The sequence below is a fragment of the Ovis canadensis genome, chromosome 12, assembly GCF_042477335.2.
Source record: "Ovis canadensis isolate MfBH-ARS-UI-01 breed Bighorn chromosome 12, ARS-UI_OviCan_v2, whole genome shotgun sequence".
Lineage (NCBI taxonomy): Eukaryota > Metazoa > Chordata > Mammalia > Artiodactyla > Bovidae > Ovis > Ovis canadensis.
The window spans coordinates 47,862,206-47,877,519 of record NC_091256.1 but is presented as its reverse complement, the minus strand read 5'-3'; the positions used below and the strand labels follow the sequence as shown (position 1 = coordinate 47,877,519).

General features: G+C 41.8%; 2 protein-coding genes across 7 annotated transcripts in view; both read left to right on the top strand.

Annotated features, from left to right (window-relative positions):
- SELL (selectin L) overlaps positions 1 to 15,314 on the top strand; it is a 53,582-nt gene that overhangs the window by 30,266 nt on the left and 8,002 nt on the right. For 4 of the 5 annotated variants that reach the window (XR_011247680.1, XR_011247682.1, XR_011247681.1 and 1 more), the window contains exon 9: positions 11,466 to 11,600. Coding sequence is in view for 2 of the 5 variants with exons in the window: in XM_069545606.1 (XP_069401707.1) it covers positions 11,466 to 11,580 (115 nt within the window). In the remaining 3 variants the exon portion in view is untranslated. Of the gene's footprint in view, positions 1 to 11,465; positions 13,294 to 15,314 lie in introns of those variants that run through there. The other variant, XM_069545605.1, reaches the window with a different exon arrangement.
- Positions 11,466 to 15,314, top strand: part of SELP (selectin P) — an 87,555-nt gene continuing 83,706 nt past the window's right edge. For both annotated transcript variants that reach the window (XM_069545603.1, XM_069545602.1), the window contains exon 1: positions 11,466 to 11,600. The gene's annotated coding sequence lies outside the window, so the exon portion shown is untranslated. The remainder of the gene's footprint in view (positions 11,601 to 15,314) is intronic.

The window sequence follows — 15,314 nt, the reverse complement described above, 5'->3', positions numbered from 1 at the left end:
TCCATGAAATCATACATAGGTGCTTTTTGCATGAGGACTGTGGGTGAATATACTCTTTGATGAAGATGAGAGGCCTGATATCTATAAAGTTGGGCTCTTTAAACACATTGCAGTGTAGGAACAAGCAGTAGTTTCTAACTTTTGGGCCTTAAATTCCTTCTGAGTAAGGAACCTTTATTTTATCATCCATATATAATCTGTATTTTTTTCAATTAGTGGATAGTGAAAATAACTACCATCCTGCAGTTGTTAAACATTAATGAATGTTCCTTATAACAAAAAAGTTTGGAAACTACTCCTCGGGTATATGCTTTCTAAAGATATGCTGATTTCTCGAGAACATTCACACAGTGCTTCAGAAGTAATTAGCACAATTGTGCATGTCTCATGTGTATCATCAAACTTGCCTCCTGCCTGTTAACTCTAAATCCATATGAAACTGACTATGTAATCAAAGATGAACCCAATGGACAGGTCCCAGCACACCAAGACAGGGGAGGCCAGTCTGCATGAGGGTTTCTGTCAAAACTGCTTTGTGGAAACTAAACACAGTTTGCTTTCAGTTAAGGATTCCCTGGTGGCTTAGAGGGTAAAGAGTTTGCCTTGAATGAAGGAGACCTGGTTTCGATCCCTGGGTTAGGAAGATCCCCTGGAGAAGGAAATGGCAACCCACTCTAGTATTCTTGCCTGGAAAAATCCCATGGATGGAGGAGCCTGGCAGGCTACAGTACATGGGGTAGCAGAGTTGGACACGATGGAGTGACTTCACTTCCCTTAAGGGTTCAGAATTGATTCAAACCCATGTCTCTCTCTCTCTAAGAGCTCTTTAGTCTGGGGACTTTTTCCATTCTCAGACTCCACCACTTGTCTTCGTGAATCCAAAGTCACTTTGTCATATCCTTGACTCAGTCCTAAATTAAGAATAAAGGAGAAATGTTCATGTAGAGGAAATATAACAAAGGAGGGACTTTCCTACAAGATCTTTGAAAAAAAAAAAAAAGAATATTTGCATAAACCATTTTTAACCAGTGTCTTTGTTTTGTGTCTTTCCTTTCTGAATGCTTTGTTATACTCCCTTGCAATTCCCTTTCTGGCCCCAGCTAGTCGGAGACCAAAACCTAATTCTGTTTCACTTTGGAATCTTCCTGGCTCCACCCTCATTATCATGCTTGAGTGATTACATCTACTGACCTGTCTCCCTGCTTCGCTTTCTTTCCACTCCTAAACCCCTAGGAGCACTAATCTTCCCAGAATATCACTGTAATCCTATCCTTCTCTTGCTCAAGCTTTCCCAGAAACTACCAGATAAACTTTACATGTGTTAGTCTGGAGTTTAAAGATATTCTGTGCCTATTCATTGCTGATTCTCTGCTAAGCCCGTAGGCCTGTCTGATATCTCTGACTTCCACACCTATGTCTTAGATAGTTAACTCACCTTCTGGTTCCTAACTAGACCTCACTCAAGATTTATTTTATCTGTAAATTCTGCTGCCCTTTGTCAAGTGGCCCCTCTCTCCTCTGGACTGCGGTACCTCTGAGCTTGCACACTCAGCGTGCCAGAGTTCACACTGCCTCCACATGCAGTTAGAGGTATTCTCCTCCCTCCCCTCCAGATGCTGGGTCCCTCAGGGCAGGACTTGGCCCCTGGTAACATTTTTTACAATAGTGACTTTTCAGTAGACATTTATCAGTTAATTAAAGACCACAATCTTATGCTGCCAGCTGCTCTTTACTCTAAACCTGCCCATGTAACTAAAATTAAAAAGCAACCCATTTGAGCATCTGTCACCCTCCATATATATGGGTGTATTCTAAGGATGCCGAGATCAAGAAACACAGCCTGGCTTCTCAAAGTCACTTTCTTGGGTGATTTTGGCGTGAACTGGGGAATGGCCACATTCTTTCAGCCTACCCAAGCAGCTCAGCATTAGTACTTAAAATTAAATCTATTTTGGGTAATTTTTATTATCTTTTTTCTTCAACATTGGAAACATAGCTCCTTTTATTTATTTTAAAATTTATTTTATTTATTTTAAATGTTAGTTTAATGTGTTATTTTTTATATTATTTATTTTAAATGTGTTAGTTTCTGCTGTACAGCAAAGTGATTCAGTTATACATATGTATGTATATATATATTCTTTTTCATTATAAGATATTGAATATAGCTCCTTGTGCTACACAGTAGGACTTTGTTGTCTATTTTTTATATAGTAGTTTGTATCTGCTAATCCCAAAAACCTAATTTATCCCTCCCCCTTTGTCTTCTGTGTCTGTGAGTCTGTTTCTGTTTTGTAAATAAATCCATTTGTACCATAATTTAAATTTCACATGTAAGTGATATATGATATTTGTCTTTCTCCGCCTGATTTACTTTACTTAATATAATCTCTAGGTCTATCTATGTTGCTGCAAATGGCATTATTTCATTCTTTTTGTGGCTGAGTAATATTCTATTGAGTATCAGTTCAGTTCAGTCACTCAGTCGTGTCTGACTCTTTGCAACCCCATGAATCGCAGCACGCCAGGCCTCCCTGTCCATCACCAACTCCCGGAGTTCACTCAGATTCACGTTCATCGAGTCAGTGATGTCATCCAGCCATCTCATCCTCTGTCGTCCCCTTCTCCTCCTGCCCACAATCCCTCCCAGCATCAGAGTCTTTTCCAATGAGTCAACTCTATGCATGAGGTAGCCAAAGTACTGGAGTTTCAGCTTTAGCATCATTCCTTCCAAAGAAATCTCAGGGTTGATCTCCTTCAGAATGGACTGGTTGGATCTCCTTGCAGTCCAAGGGACTCTCAAGAGTCTTCTCCAACACCACAGTTCAAAAGTATCAGTTCTTCAGCAGTCATCCTTCTTCACAGTCCAACTCTCACATCCATACATGACTACTGGAAAAACCATAGCCTTGACTAGACAGACCTTAGTCGGCAAAGTAATGTCTCTGCTTTTGAATGTGCTATCTAGGTTGCTCATAACTTTTCTTCCAAAGAGTAAGTGTCTTTTAATTTCATGGCTGCAGTCACCATCTGCAGTGATTTTGGAGCCCAAAAATATAAACTCTGACACTGTTTCCACTGTTTCCCCATCTATTTTCCATGAAGTGATGGGATCAGATGCCATGATCTTCGTTTTCTGAATGTTGAGCTTTAAGCCAACATTTTCACTCTCCTCTTTCACTTTCATCAAGAAGCTTTTTAGTTCCTCTTCACTTTCTGCCATAAGGGTGGTGTCATCTGCATAGCTGAGGTTATTGCTATTTCTCCCAGCAATCTTGATTCCAGCTTGTGCTTCTTCCAGTCCAGCATTTCTCATGATGTACTCTGCATAGAAGTTAAATAAGCAGGGTGACAATATATAGCCTTAACGTACTCCTTTTCCTATTTGGAACCAGTCTGTTGTTCCATGTCCAGTTCTAACTGTTGCTTCCTCACCTGCATACAGATTTCTCAAGAGGCAGGTCAGGTAGTTTGGTATTCCCGTCTCTTTCAGAATTTTCCACAGTTTATTGTGATCCACATAGTCAAAGGCTTTGGCATAGTCAATAAAGCAGAAATAGATGTTTTTCTGGAACTCTCTTGCTTTTTCCATGATCCAGCAGATGTTGGCAATTTGACCTCTGGTTCCTTTGCCTTTTCTAAAACCAGCTTGAACACCTGGAAGTTCATGGTTCACGTATTGCTGAAGCCTGGTTTGGAGAATTTTGAGCATTACTTTACTAGCATGTGAGATGAGTGCAATTGTGCGGTAGTTTGAGCACTCTTTGACACTGCCTTTCTTTGGGATTGGAATGAAAACTGCCCTTTTCCAGTCCTGTGGCCACTGCTGAGTTTTCCAAATGTGCTGGCATATTGAGTGCAGCACTTTCACAGCATCATCTTTCAGGATTTGAAACAGCTCAACTGGAATTGCATCAGCTCCACTAGCTTTGTTCATAGTGATGCTTTCTAAGGCCCACTTGACATCACATTCCAGGATTTCTGGCTCTAGATTAGTGATCACACCATCATGATTATCTGGGTCGTGAAGATCTTTTTTGTACAGTTCTGTGTATTCTTGCCACCTCTTCTTAATATCTTCTGCTTCTGTTAGGTCCAGACCATTTCTGTCCTATATTGAGCCCATCTTTGCATGAAATGTTCCCTTGGTATCTCTAATTTTTTGAAGAGATCTCTAGTCTTTCCCATTCTGTTCTTTCCCTCCATTTCTTTGCATTGATCACTGAAGAAGGCTTTCTTATCTCTCCTTGCTATTCTCTGGAACTCTGCATTCAGATGCTTATATCTTTTCTTTTCTCCTTGGCTTTTCACCTCTCTTCTTTTCACAGCTATTTGTAAGGCCTCCCCAGACAGCCATGTTGCTTTTTGGCATTTGTTTTCCATGGGGATAGTCTTGATCCCTGTCTCCTGTACAATGTCACAAACCTCATTCCATAGTTCATCGGGCACTCTATCTATCAGATCTAGTCCCTTAAATCTATTTCTCACTTCCACTGTATAATCATAATGGGTTTCATTTAGGTCACACCTGAATGGTCTAATGGTTTTCCCTTGTTTCTTCAATTTCAGTCTGAATTTGGTAATAAAGAGTTCATGATCTGAGCCACAGTCAGCTCCTGGTCTTGTTTTTGTTGGCTGTATAGAGCTTCTCCATCTTTTGCTGCAGAGAATATAATCAATCTGATTCGGTGTTGACCATCTGGTGATGTCCATGTGTAGAGTCTTCTCTTGTGTTGTTGGTAGAGCATGTTTGCTATGACCAGTGCATTTTCTTGGCAAAACTCTATTAGTCTTTGCCCTGCTTCATTCCTTATTCCAAGGCCAAATTTGCCTGTTACTCCAGGTGTTTCTTGACTTCCTACTTTTGCATTCCAGTCCCCTATAATGAAAAGGACATCTTTTTTGGGTGTTGGTTCTAAAAGGTCTTGTAGGTCTTCATAGAACTGTTCAACTTCAGCTCCTTCAGTATTACTGGTTGGGGCATAGACTGTGTGTGTGTGTGTGTGTGTGTGTGTGTGTGTGTGTGTGTGTATATCTCTCATCTTCTTTGTCCATTCTGTCAATGTACATTCATGTTGATGCCTTGGCTATTGCAAATAGTACTTCTATGAATTCTGGGGTGCACGTTTCTTTTCAAATTCTAGTTTTCTCTGGATGTATGCTCAGGATCATATGGCGAGTCTATTTTTAGTTTTTTTAAGGAACGTACATTCTGTTTTCCATAGTGCCTGAACCAATTTACCTTCCCTCTAACAATGGAGGAGGGTTCTGTTTCTTCACACCATCTCCAGCATTTATTGTTCGTGGACTTTTTAATGATGGCCATTCTGACTGGTGTGGGGTGATACCTCATTGTAGTTTTGATTTGTATTTTTCTGATTATTAGTAGTGTTGAGCATCTTTTCAGGTGGCTATTAGACATCAGTATGTCTTCTTTGGAGAAATGTCTATTTAGGTTTTCTGTCCATTTTAAAAATTGTGTTGTTTGTTTTTGGTATTGAGTTGTTTGAGCTATTTGTATATTTTGGAAATTGAGTCCTTGTCACACACAGCTATCTTTTAAAAAATATATATGTATTTATTTTTGGTTGTGCTGGGTCTTTGCTGCTGAGCATGGGCTTTCTTTAGTTGGGGTGAGTGGGGGCTACTCTCTTGTTGCGATGTGCAGGCTTCTCATTGAAGTGGCTTCTCTTATTGTGGAGCACAGGCTCTAGGGCTCGTGGGCTTCAGTAGTTGTGGTGCATGGTCTTAGTTGCACCATGGCATGTGGGATCTTCCAGGACCAGGGATTGAACTCATATTCCCTGCATTGGCAGGTGGCTTCTTAACCACTGGACCAGCAGCAAAGTCCCACACAGCTCTTTTTAGTATCACCTTTCCTTACCTGTTAAACAGACACTAGCCATGTGGACTAAAGTTATTTAACATCTTTGAGTCTCAGTTTCCTAAAATTTGAAATAGGGATAATAATACCTGTGGCCAAGGATTGAATTCTATGAGGAGTATAACCCAGGTGTCAAGTAGGGTCTCTCTGCCCCTGAAAATCCCAATTATTAATGGATTTTATGGATTATCATTAATAGATTATACAATGCATCAAAATTCTTATTGTGGAAGCACAAAACCCTCTCTGAAACCTCTCAAAATTCCCTTAATTTTCATGCTTACCATGGTACTAATTTTCTTCTAAAAATTTTGCTTCTGCCAAAGTAATTTTTTTAAAAGATTTTTTTAATGTGGGCCATCAAATTAAAAAGTCTTTACTTAATTTGTTACAAATTGCTCCCATTTTATGTTTTGTTTTTTTGGCCACAAGGCATATGAGACCTTAGCTCACCAGCCAGGAGTCAAACACGAATCCCCTGTATTGGAAGGTGAAGTCTCAACAACTAGACTGCCAGTGAAGTCCCTGCCAAACTATTTTGATCCAGCTTTGCTTTTTGTGGCTATTTTTTCGTAACTGCTGGTTTCCCAAACTAAGGAAGCAGCCCCTTCACCTTAAACCCCTCCTTGAAAGCAGTCTAAATATGGGTCTATGTTTGCAGTGGCAGTGGCAGTGACAGTCACTCAGTTGTGTCTGATTCTGCCACTCCACTGACTATAGCCCACCAGGCTCCTTTGTCCACAGGATTCTCCAGGCGAGAATACTGGAATGAGTTGCCATTCCCTTCTCCAGGGGATCTTCCCAACCCAGGGGTCAAAACTGGGTCTCCCGCATTGCAAGTGGATTCTTTACCATATGAGCCACCAGGGAAGCCCCAGCATGATTACAGGTTTGTGTAATGCGGGGGGAATCATACCATTTAATATTCATATTGATCCTAACAGGCTGGGATGCTCCTACAGAGTTCTTGCCTCTCACAACTTTTCTATTTTCATTCCTCTCTATCTTCATTACCTTCCTCCTTTTCCTTGTCACACCCTCACAGGAGCAAAAAAAAAACTAACTTCCTTGCATTATTTTTATGCACAGCAGCCTCATTACATATTAGTACTGCTCAAGTTTCTGCCAACACTGAGTCTGAATCTGAAGGGTCTCACCTTCAGCCTTAGAGGATTCCTAAGAAAAGAAAGTTTTTTTCCCAATTTTGATTTGGATGCCACATCAGATAATTGGATGCAAGTAAAATAAGTTTAAAATAATAAGCTTAAAAAAAAAAGAATCTGTTATTCTGCTAGTATCACCACCATAACTACTGTTGCTGTTAGAACTGTTTGTATTGGACACAATACAACTTGACCTGATACTTCGAACAAGCTTTATACCAAGATGTTGAGTAAACCTTTGTTGTTGCTGTTCAGCCACTCAGTTGTGTCCAACTCTTTTCGACCCTGTGGATTGCAGCACACCAGGCTTCCCTGTCCCTCACCATCTCCCAGAGCTGGCTCAAACTCATGTCCATCCAGTCAGTGATGCCATTCAACCATCTCATCCTCTGCCGTCCTCTTCTCCCCAAAGTCAATATTTCCCAGCATGAGGGTCTTTTCTAATCAGTCGGCTCTTCACATCAGGTGTACAAAGTATCGGAGCTTCAGCTTCAGCATCAGTCCTTCCAGTGAACATTCAGGACTGATTTCCTTTGGGATTGACTGGTTGGACCTCCTCGCAGTCTAAGGGACTCTCAAGTCTTCTCCAACACCACAGTTCAAAAAGCATCAATTCTTTAGCCCTCAGCCTTCTTTATGGTCCAACTCTCACATCTATACATGACTACTGGAAAAACCACACCTTCGACTATGCGAACCTTTGTTGGCAAAGTAATGTCTCGGCGTTTTAATACACTGTCTAGGAATAAACCTTAGTTCCATTGAAACCATTCAGAGTCACACAGGGAAGGCTCTTTCTCATGAAATGCCAAATGTCACTAGATAGACAAGACTAAGGCCAAAGGAAAGTTAAAATCTCATAACTTATCTTAAAAATGTTCCTATCCCTTGTCATGGGTTATGGGTTGTTTTGGTAGTGGCAGCCTTTCTTTCCTGAATGCAACATGTGAACATGTCTGGTTCCATGTCTGGTTCTAACTGTTGCTTCTTAACTTGCATTCAGATTTCTCAGGAGGCAGGTAAGGTGCTCTGGTATTCCCATCTCTTTAAGAATTTTCCACAGTTTGTTGTGATCCACACAGTCAAAGGCTTTAGCATAGTCAATAAAGCAGAAGTAGATGTTTTTCTGGAACTCTCTTGCTTTTTCTATGATCCAAAGGATGTTGGCAATTTGATCTCTGGTTCCTCTGGCTTTTCTAAATCCAGCTTGAACATCTGAAGCTCTTGATTCAAGTACCTTTGAAGCCTAGCTTGAAGAATTTTGAGCATTACTTTGCTAGTGTGGGAGATGAGTGAAACTAGGCCATAGTTTGAACATTCTTTGGCAGTGCTTTTCTTTGGGACTGGAATGAAAACTGACCTTTTCCAGTCCCATGGCCACTGCTGAGTTTCCTGAATTTGCTGGCATATTGATTGCACCACTTTCACAGCATTGAAGTAGAGAAACAAAGAGGATCCAAAAGTAGACAAACTGATCAAGCAAAAAAAAAAAAAATGGTACAAATACATAAAATTTTCAGGAGTAGCAAAAAGATATATATATATATAGTGGTATCAAGGATGATTTTCTTTTTGACACTAAAAACCACTTAATAAAAATATATTTTGTAAGAGTCTAACAAATTTGCTGTAAAAAATGTACTTGCCAGATTTTCTATTTTTTCTATTTCTATTAATTCTTTAAGAATTAAAGAATTAAAAAACCTGAATGGTCTCCTATAATCAATAAAGAATTTGAATCTGGAGTTAAAACTTTTCCCACAAAGTAAATATCAGGCTCAGATAGTTTTACAGGTGTGCTCTATCAATTCAAAAAGAAAAATCAGACTTTTTCCAAATATATTCAACATTTTCTAGGGAGATGACAAGAAGATCTATCCTCCACTTATTTTATAGAGGCCAAAATATCCTTGATTTAAAAACCAGATGAACAGAACTGGATATGGAACAACAGACTGGTTCAAAATTGGGAAAGGAGTACGCCAAGGCTGTATATTGTCACCCTGCTTATTTAGCCTATATGTAGAGTACATCATGTGAAATGCTGGACTAGATGAAGCACAGGCTGGAATCAAGACTGCCGGGAAAAATATTGATAACCTCAGATATGCAGATGACACCACCCTTATGGCAGAAAGTGAAGAGAAACTAAACAGCCACTTGATGAAAGTGAAAGAGGAGAGTGAAAAAGTTGGCTTAAAGCTCAACATTCAGAAAACAAAGATCATAGCACCTGGTCCCGTCACTTCATGGCAAATAGATGGGGGGAAAGTGGAAACATTGTCAGATTTCATCTTCATGGGTTCTAAAATCACTGCAGATGGTGACTGCAGCCATGAAATTAAAAGACGCTTGCTCCTCAGAAGAAAAGCTATGACAAACCTACACAGTGTATTAAAAAGCAGAGACATCACTTTGCTGACAAAGGTCCAGCTAGTCAAAGCTATGGTTTTTCCAGTAGTCATGTATGGATGTGAGAGTTGGACTCTAAAGAAGTGTGAGTGCTTAAGAATTGATGCTTTTGAACTGTGATGCTGGAGAAGACTCTTGAGAATCCCTTGGACAGCAAGGAGATCAAAGCAGTCAATCCTAAAGAAAATCAGTCCTGGATATTCACTGAAAGTCCCTGTGTGGGGAAGATTCCCTGGAGAAGGAACCCACAGCTCCTGAACTGCAGGTGGTCTCCTGCATCACACTCAAATTTTTCACCACTGAGCCATCAGAGAAGTCCCAGTTACAGGAATAACAGAGTATATATCAGCATGGCTCTGTCAGGTGAGTCTATGCTCCTCGGTTCTGTCTCATCACAACAAAGATTTGGAACGATGGACATTAAAGCCCTCGGCGCATCACAGCTCTCGGGTCTTGGACAAACCGTGTTATAGCTCTTAGACAAATCAGTGTTACAGCTCTATTTTATATCGAAAATGACAGGAGAATCCATCCTCCAGGCGTGAGGGCATGTCGACCCAAAGACGCAAAGAGTGCCCCAGCTCGCAGGAGAGAGAGAGAGAAAGAGCGCACACACGCGGGGGGAAAAGAGAGAGCGAGAGAGCGCTTTGGCTCCTCCTTTTATTTGTTTTTTCCTCCCTCTGGGCATGCCCTATGCAAATCGGGCCAGCCAGGAGTGCTGTTTGTTCTACCTGAAGTCCTCACTCTGGTCCTCGGACCTTCCTTTGTTTTATTTTTGAGGGCTTTTTCCTTCCTTGTCTTTTAGCCACCGCCATTTTGGACTCCTGTTTCCTGTCTACCTACCTAACAGATCCAAACCTTGCAGAGGTCTGGTTAACTACAAGATCATTCTAACATTCCTTCTTCAGGAAGGACTCTGAACAGTTCTTCCCTGGGAAAAAAAAAAGTCCCAAATGTAATTAAACTGGTATTCAGGAAGCTCTCCTTTATATCTTGCTTAAATTCCTCTTGCTGTAACCTCAGTATATTTCTGTTCTTTGGGGGAACTGAAACTTCCACACAGAGGAAGCCAATATTGTAGTTACAGTTAACCCAAGCTCATTTATTCTTGCCAACACTTGAGTGCTTTTAAAAATTGTAACAGCATCTGGTGATGACCCTGAATTATTCCCTCCCCAGTAAGGGTCTGCTTCTCCTAGTTAGGATTTGCATTTCTCTCATGGGTGGTGCTGTTCTGGGCTAAGCCACTTCCTAGAAGCAGGAGAAAGATTGGGTGGGTCATCTGGAAATATTCCCTGAGGTTATAGGCCACCACTTCCCCTTCCTGCTCTATTGAAATGCAATTCCTCGGGCTCTGCTGAGGACTCCCTGAGCAAGTGCTCTCCAGCCCCCAGGCTGGCCCTTTGTGTGTCAGCCTGTGACTACTCATCAAACACTTTCAGATTTTGCCTATAAGAAAGTCCTGGGAAAACCTGGGGGCTGGAATCCTGATTCATACCGCCCCCCCAACCCAAGCAACAATAGCAGAGGCAAACAACCAAGATGTTGGGGCAACAGGGTGTGCTGCTGCAAGTGAAGAGAAATTTAACTTTCAGCTTCGTAATACTGACAAGGAACATGCCCAGAAACTCACTTTTCCTCAGAAGCAGCTTGTTATTGCCAAATATCCTGTTCATCTGATTGAAGAGGAGATTCTCTCTGTATTCTGAGACTCTGTCCTGACTGTGGATATCAGCTGAACAGAATCTATCCCAGAATGCAGGACAGAGATGGGGGTGTAGAACTGAGTTGATGTTCCTTTGCTCTGGAACATCGGGTCGATGTTGATGGATAAACCAGCAGTTAGCACAATCATTGACACTACTTTATTCAGTTTGCTTTTTTAAAAGATAAATGTGGGATTTTAAATAATTTAAAAAATTAATTTGTTTTTGGCTGTGCTGGTCAGCCTATTCATTGCTGCACAGGCTTTCCTCTAGTTATGGCAAATGGGGGCTATTCTCTAGGTGCAGGAGGGCGAGAGGAGCTACTTCATGTTCAAGGTCAGGAGGGGCAGCACTGAAGAGATACCCCTCGTCCAAGGTAAGGAGCAGCGGGTGCACTTTTCTGGAGCAGCGGTGAAGAGATAAGCCACGTCCAAGGTAAGAGAAACCCAAGTAACAGTAGGTGTTACAAGAGGGCATCAGAGGGCATCACACTGAAACCATAATCACAGAAAACTAGTCAATCTAATCACATGGACCACAACCTTGTCTAACTCAATGAAATTAAGCCATGCTGTGTGGGCCCACCCAAGACGGGTGGGTCATGGTGGAGAGGTCTGACAGAATGTGGTCCACTGGAGAAGGGAATGACAACCCACTGCAGTATTCTTGCCTTGAGAACCCCATGAACAGTATGAAAAGGCAAAAAGATAGGACACTGAAAGAGGAACTCCCTGGGTTGCTAGGTGCCCAATATGCTACTGGAGATGAGTGGAGAAATAACTCCAGAAAGAATGAAGGGATGGAGCCAAAGCAAAAACAATACCCTGTGGACGTGACTGGTGATAGAAGCAAGGTCCGATACTGTAAAGAGCAATATTGCACAGGAACCTGGAATGTTAGGTACATGAATCAAGACAAATTGGAAGTGGTCAAACAGGAGATGGCAAGAGTGAACGTTGACATTCTAGGACTCAGCGAACTAAAATGGACTGGAATGAGTGAATTTATCTCAGATTACCATTATATCTGCTACTGTGGGCAGAAATCCCTTAGAAGAAATGGAGTAGCCATCACGGTCAACAAAAGAGTCCGAAATGCAGTACTTGGATGCAACCTCAAAAAATGACAGAATGATCTCTTTTCGTTTCCAAGGCAAATCATTCAATATCACAGTTATCCAAGTCTATGCCCCAACCAGTAACGCTGAAGAAGCTGAAGTTGAATGGTTCTATGAAGACCTACAAGGCCTTTTAGAACTAACACCCAAAAAAGATGTCCTTTTCATTATAGGGGACTGGAATGCAAAAGTAGGAAGTCAAGAAACACCTGGAATAACAGGCAAATTTGGCCTTGGAATACAGAATGAAGCAGGGCAAAGACTAATAGAGTTTTGCCGAGAGAACGCACTGGTCATAGGAGATACCCTCTTCCAACAACACAAGGGAAGACTCTGCACATGGACATCACCAGATGGTCAATACCAAAATCAGATTGATTATATTCTTTACAGCCAAAGATGGAGAAGCTCTATACAGTCAGCAAAACCAAGACCGGGAGCTGACTGTGGCTCAGATCATGGACTCCTTATTGCCAAATTCAGACTGAAATTGAAGAAAGTAGGGAAAACTGCTAGACCATTCAGGTATGACTTAAATCAAATCCCTTATGATTATACAGTGGAAGTGAGAAATAGATTTAAGGGACTAGATCTGATAGATAGACTGCCTGATGAACTATGGACGGAGGTTCATGACATTGTACAGGAGACAGGGATCAAGACCATCCCCATGGAAAAGAAATGCAAAAAAGCAACATGGCTGTCTGAGGAGGCCTTACAAATAGCTGCGAAAAGAAGAGAAGTGAAAAGCAAAGGAGAAAAGGAGAGATATAAGCATTTGAATGCAGAGTTCCAAAGAATAGTAAGGAGAGATAAGAAAGCCTTCCTCGGTGATCAATGCAAAGAAATAGAGGAAAACCAGAATGGGAAAGACTAGAGATCTCTTCAAGAAAATTAGAGATACCAAGGGAACATTTCATGCAAAGATGGGCTCGATAAAGGACAGAAATGGTATGGACCTAACAGAAGCAGAAGAGGTGGCAAGAATACACAGAAGAACTGTACAAAAAAGATTTTCACGACCAAGATAATCACGATGGTGTGATTACTCACCTAGAGCCAGATATCCTGGAATGCGAAGTCAAGTGGGCCTTAGTAAGCATCACTATGAACAAAGCTAGTGGAGGTGATGGAATTCCAGTGGAGCTGTTTCAAATCCTGAAAGATGATGGTGTGAAAGTGCTGCACTCAATATGCCAGCACATTTGGAAAACTCAGCAGTGGCCACAGGAAAGGAAAAGGGCAGTTTTCATTCCAATCCCAAAGAAAAGTAGTGTCAAAGAATGCTCAAACTGCCGCACAATGGCACTCATCTCACATGCTAATAAAGTAATGCTCGAAATTCTCCAAGCCAGGCTTCAGCAATACGTGAACCGTGAACTTCCAGGTGTTCAAGCTGGTTTTAGAAAAGGCAGAGGAAACAGAGATCAAATTGCCAACATCCAGTGGATCATCGAAAAAACAAGAGAGTTCCAGAAAAACATCTATTTCTGCTTTATTGACTATGCCAAAGCCTTTGACTGTGTGGATCACAATAACCTGTGGAAAATTCTGAAAGAGATGGGAATACCAGACCACCTGACCTGCCTCTTGAGAAACCTATATGCAGGACAGGAGGCAACAGTTAGAACTGGACATGGAACAACAGACTGGATTCAAATAGGAAAAGGAGTACGTCAAGGCTGTATATTGTCACCCTGCTTATTTAACTTCTATGCAGAGTACATCATGAGAAACACTGGGTTGGAAGAAGCACAAGCTGGAATCAAGATTGCCGGGAGAAATATCAATAACCTCAGCTATGCAGATGACACCACCCTTATAGCAGAAAGTGAAGAGGAGCTAAAGAGCCTCTTGATGAAAGTGAAAGAGGACAGTGAAAAAGTTGCTTAAAGTTCAACATTCAGAAAATGAAGATCATGGCCTCTGGTCCCATCACTTCATGGGAAATAGATGGGGAAACAGTGGAAACAGTGTCAGACTTTATTTTGGGGGGCTCCAAAATCACTGCAGATGGTGACTGCAGCCATGAAATTAAAAGATGCTTACTCCTTGGAAGGAAAGTTATGACCAATCTAGATAGCATATTCAAAAGCAGAGACATTACTTTGCCAACAAAGGTCCATCTAGTCAAGGCTTTGGTTTTTCCAGTGGTCATGTATGGATGTGAGAGTTGGACTGTGCAAAAGCTGAGTGCCAAAGAATTGATGCTTTTGAGCTGTGGTGTTGGAGAAGACTCTTGAGAGTCCCTTGGACTGCAAGGAGATACAAGCGGTCCATTTTAAAGGAGATCAGTCCTGGGTGTTCTTTGGAAGGAGTGATGCTAAAACTGAAACTCCAATACTTTGGCCACCTCCTGTGAAGAGTTGACTCATTGGAAAAGACTCTGATGCTGGGAGGGATTGGCGGGCAGGAGGAGAAGGGGACGACAATGAATGAGATGGCTGGATGGCATCACCGACCCGATGGACATGAGTTTGAATGCACTCTGGGAGCTGGTGATGGACAGGGAGGCCTGGCGTGCTGCGATTCATGGGGTCGCAAAGAGTTGGACATGACTGAGCCACTGAACTGAACTGAACTCCAGCTGCTTCTCATTGTGGTGGCTTCTCTTGCTGCAGAGCATGGGCTTAGGTGTGCAGGCTTAGGTAGTTGCTGCTCACTGGCTTGGTTGCTCTACTGCATGGGGGATCTATCCAGATCAGGGATCGAACTCCTGAATCCTGCATTATTAGGTGGATTCTTTACCACTGAGCCACCAGGGAAACCCCTATTCAGTTGTTTTATTTTTGCCCTTTGTTCTCTGTTACAGAGTGTTAAATGTTTCTGTATTTATTTTAAAAAATAGTGAACTCGGAATTTAAAAGGGTTGAATTTAACCCCAGGTCCTGGGCTTCCCTTGTGGCTCAGTGGTAAAGAATCCACCTGCCAAAGCAGGAGAGGCAGGTTCTATACCTGGGTCAGGAAGATCCCCTTGAGGAGGAGGAAATGGCAACCTGCTCCAGTATTCTTGCTGGGAAAATTCCAAGGAC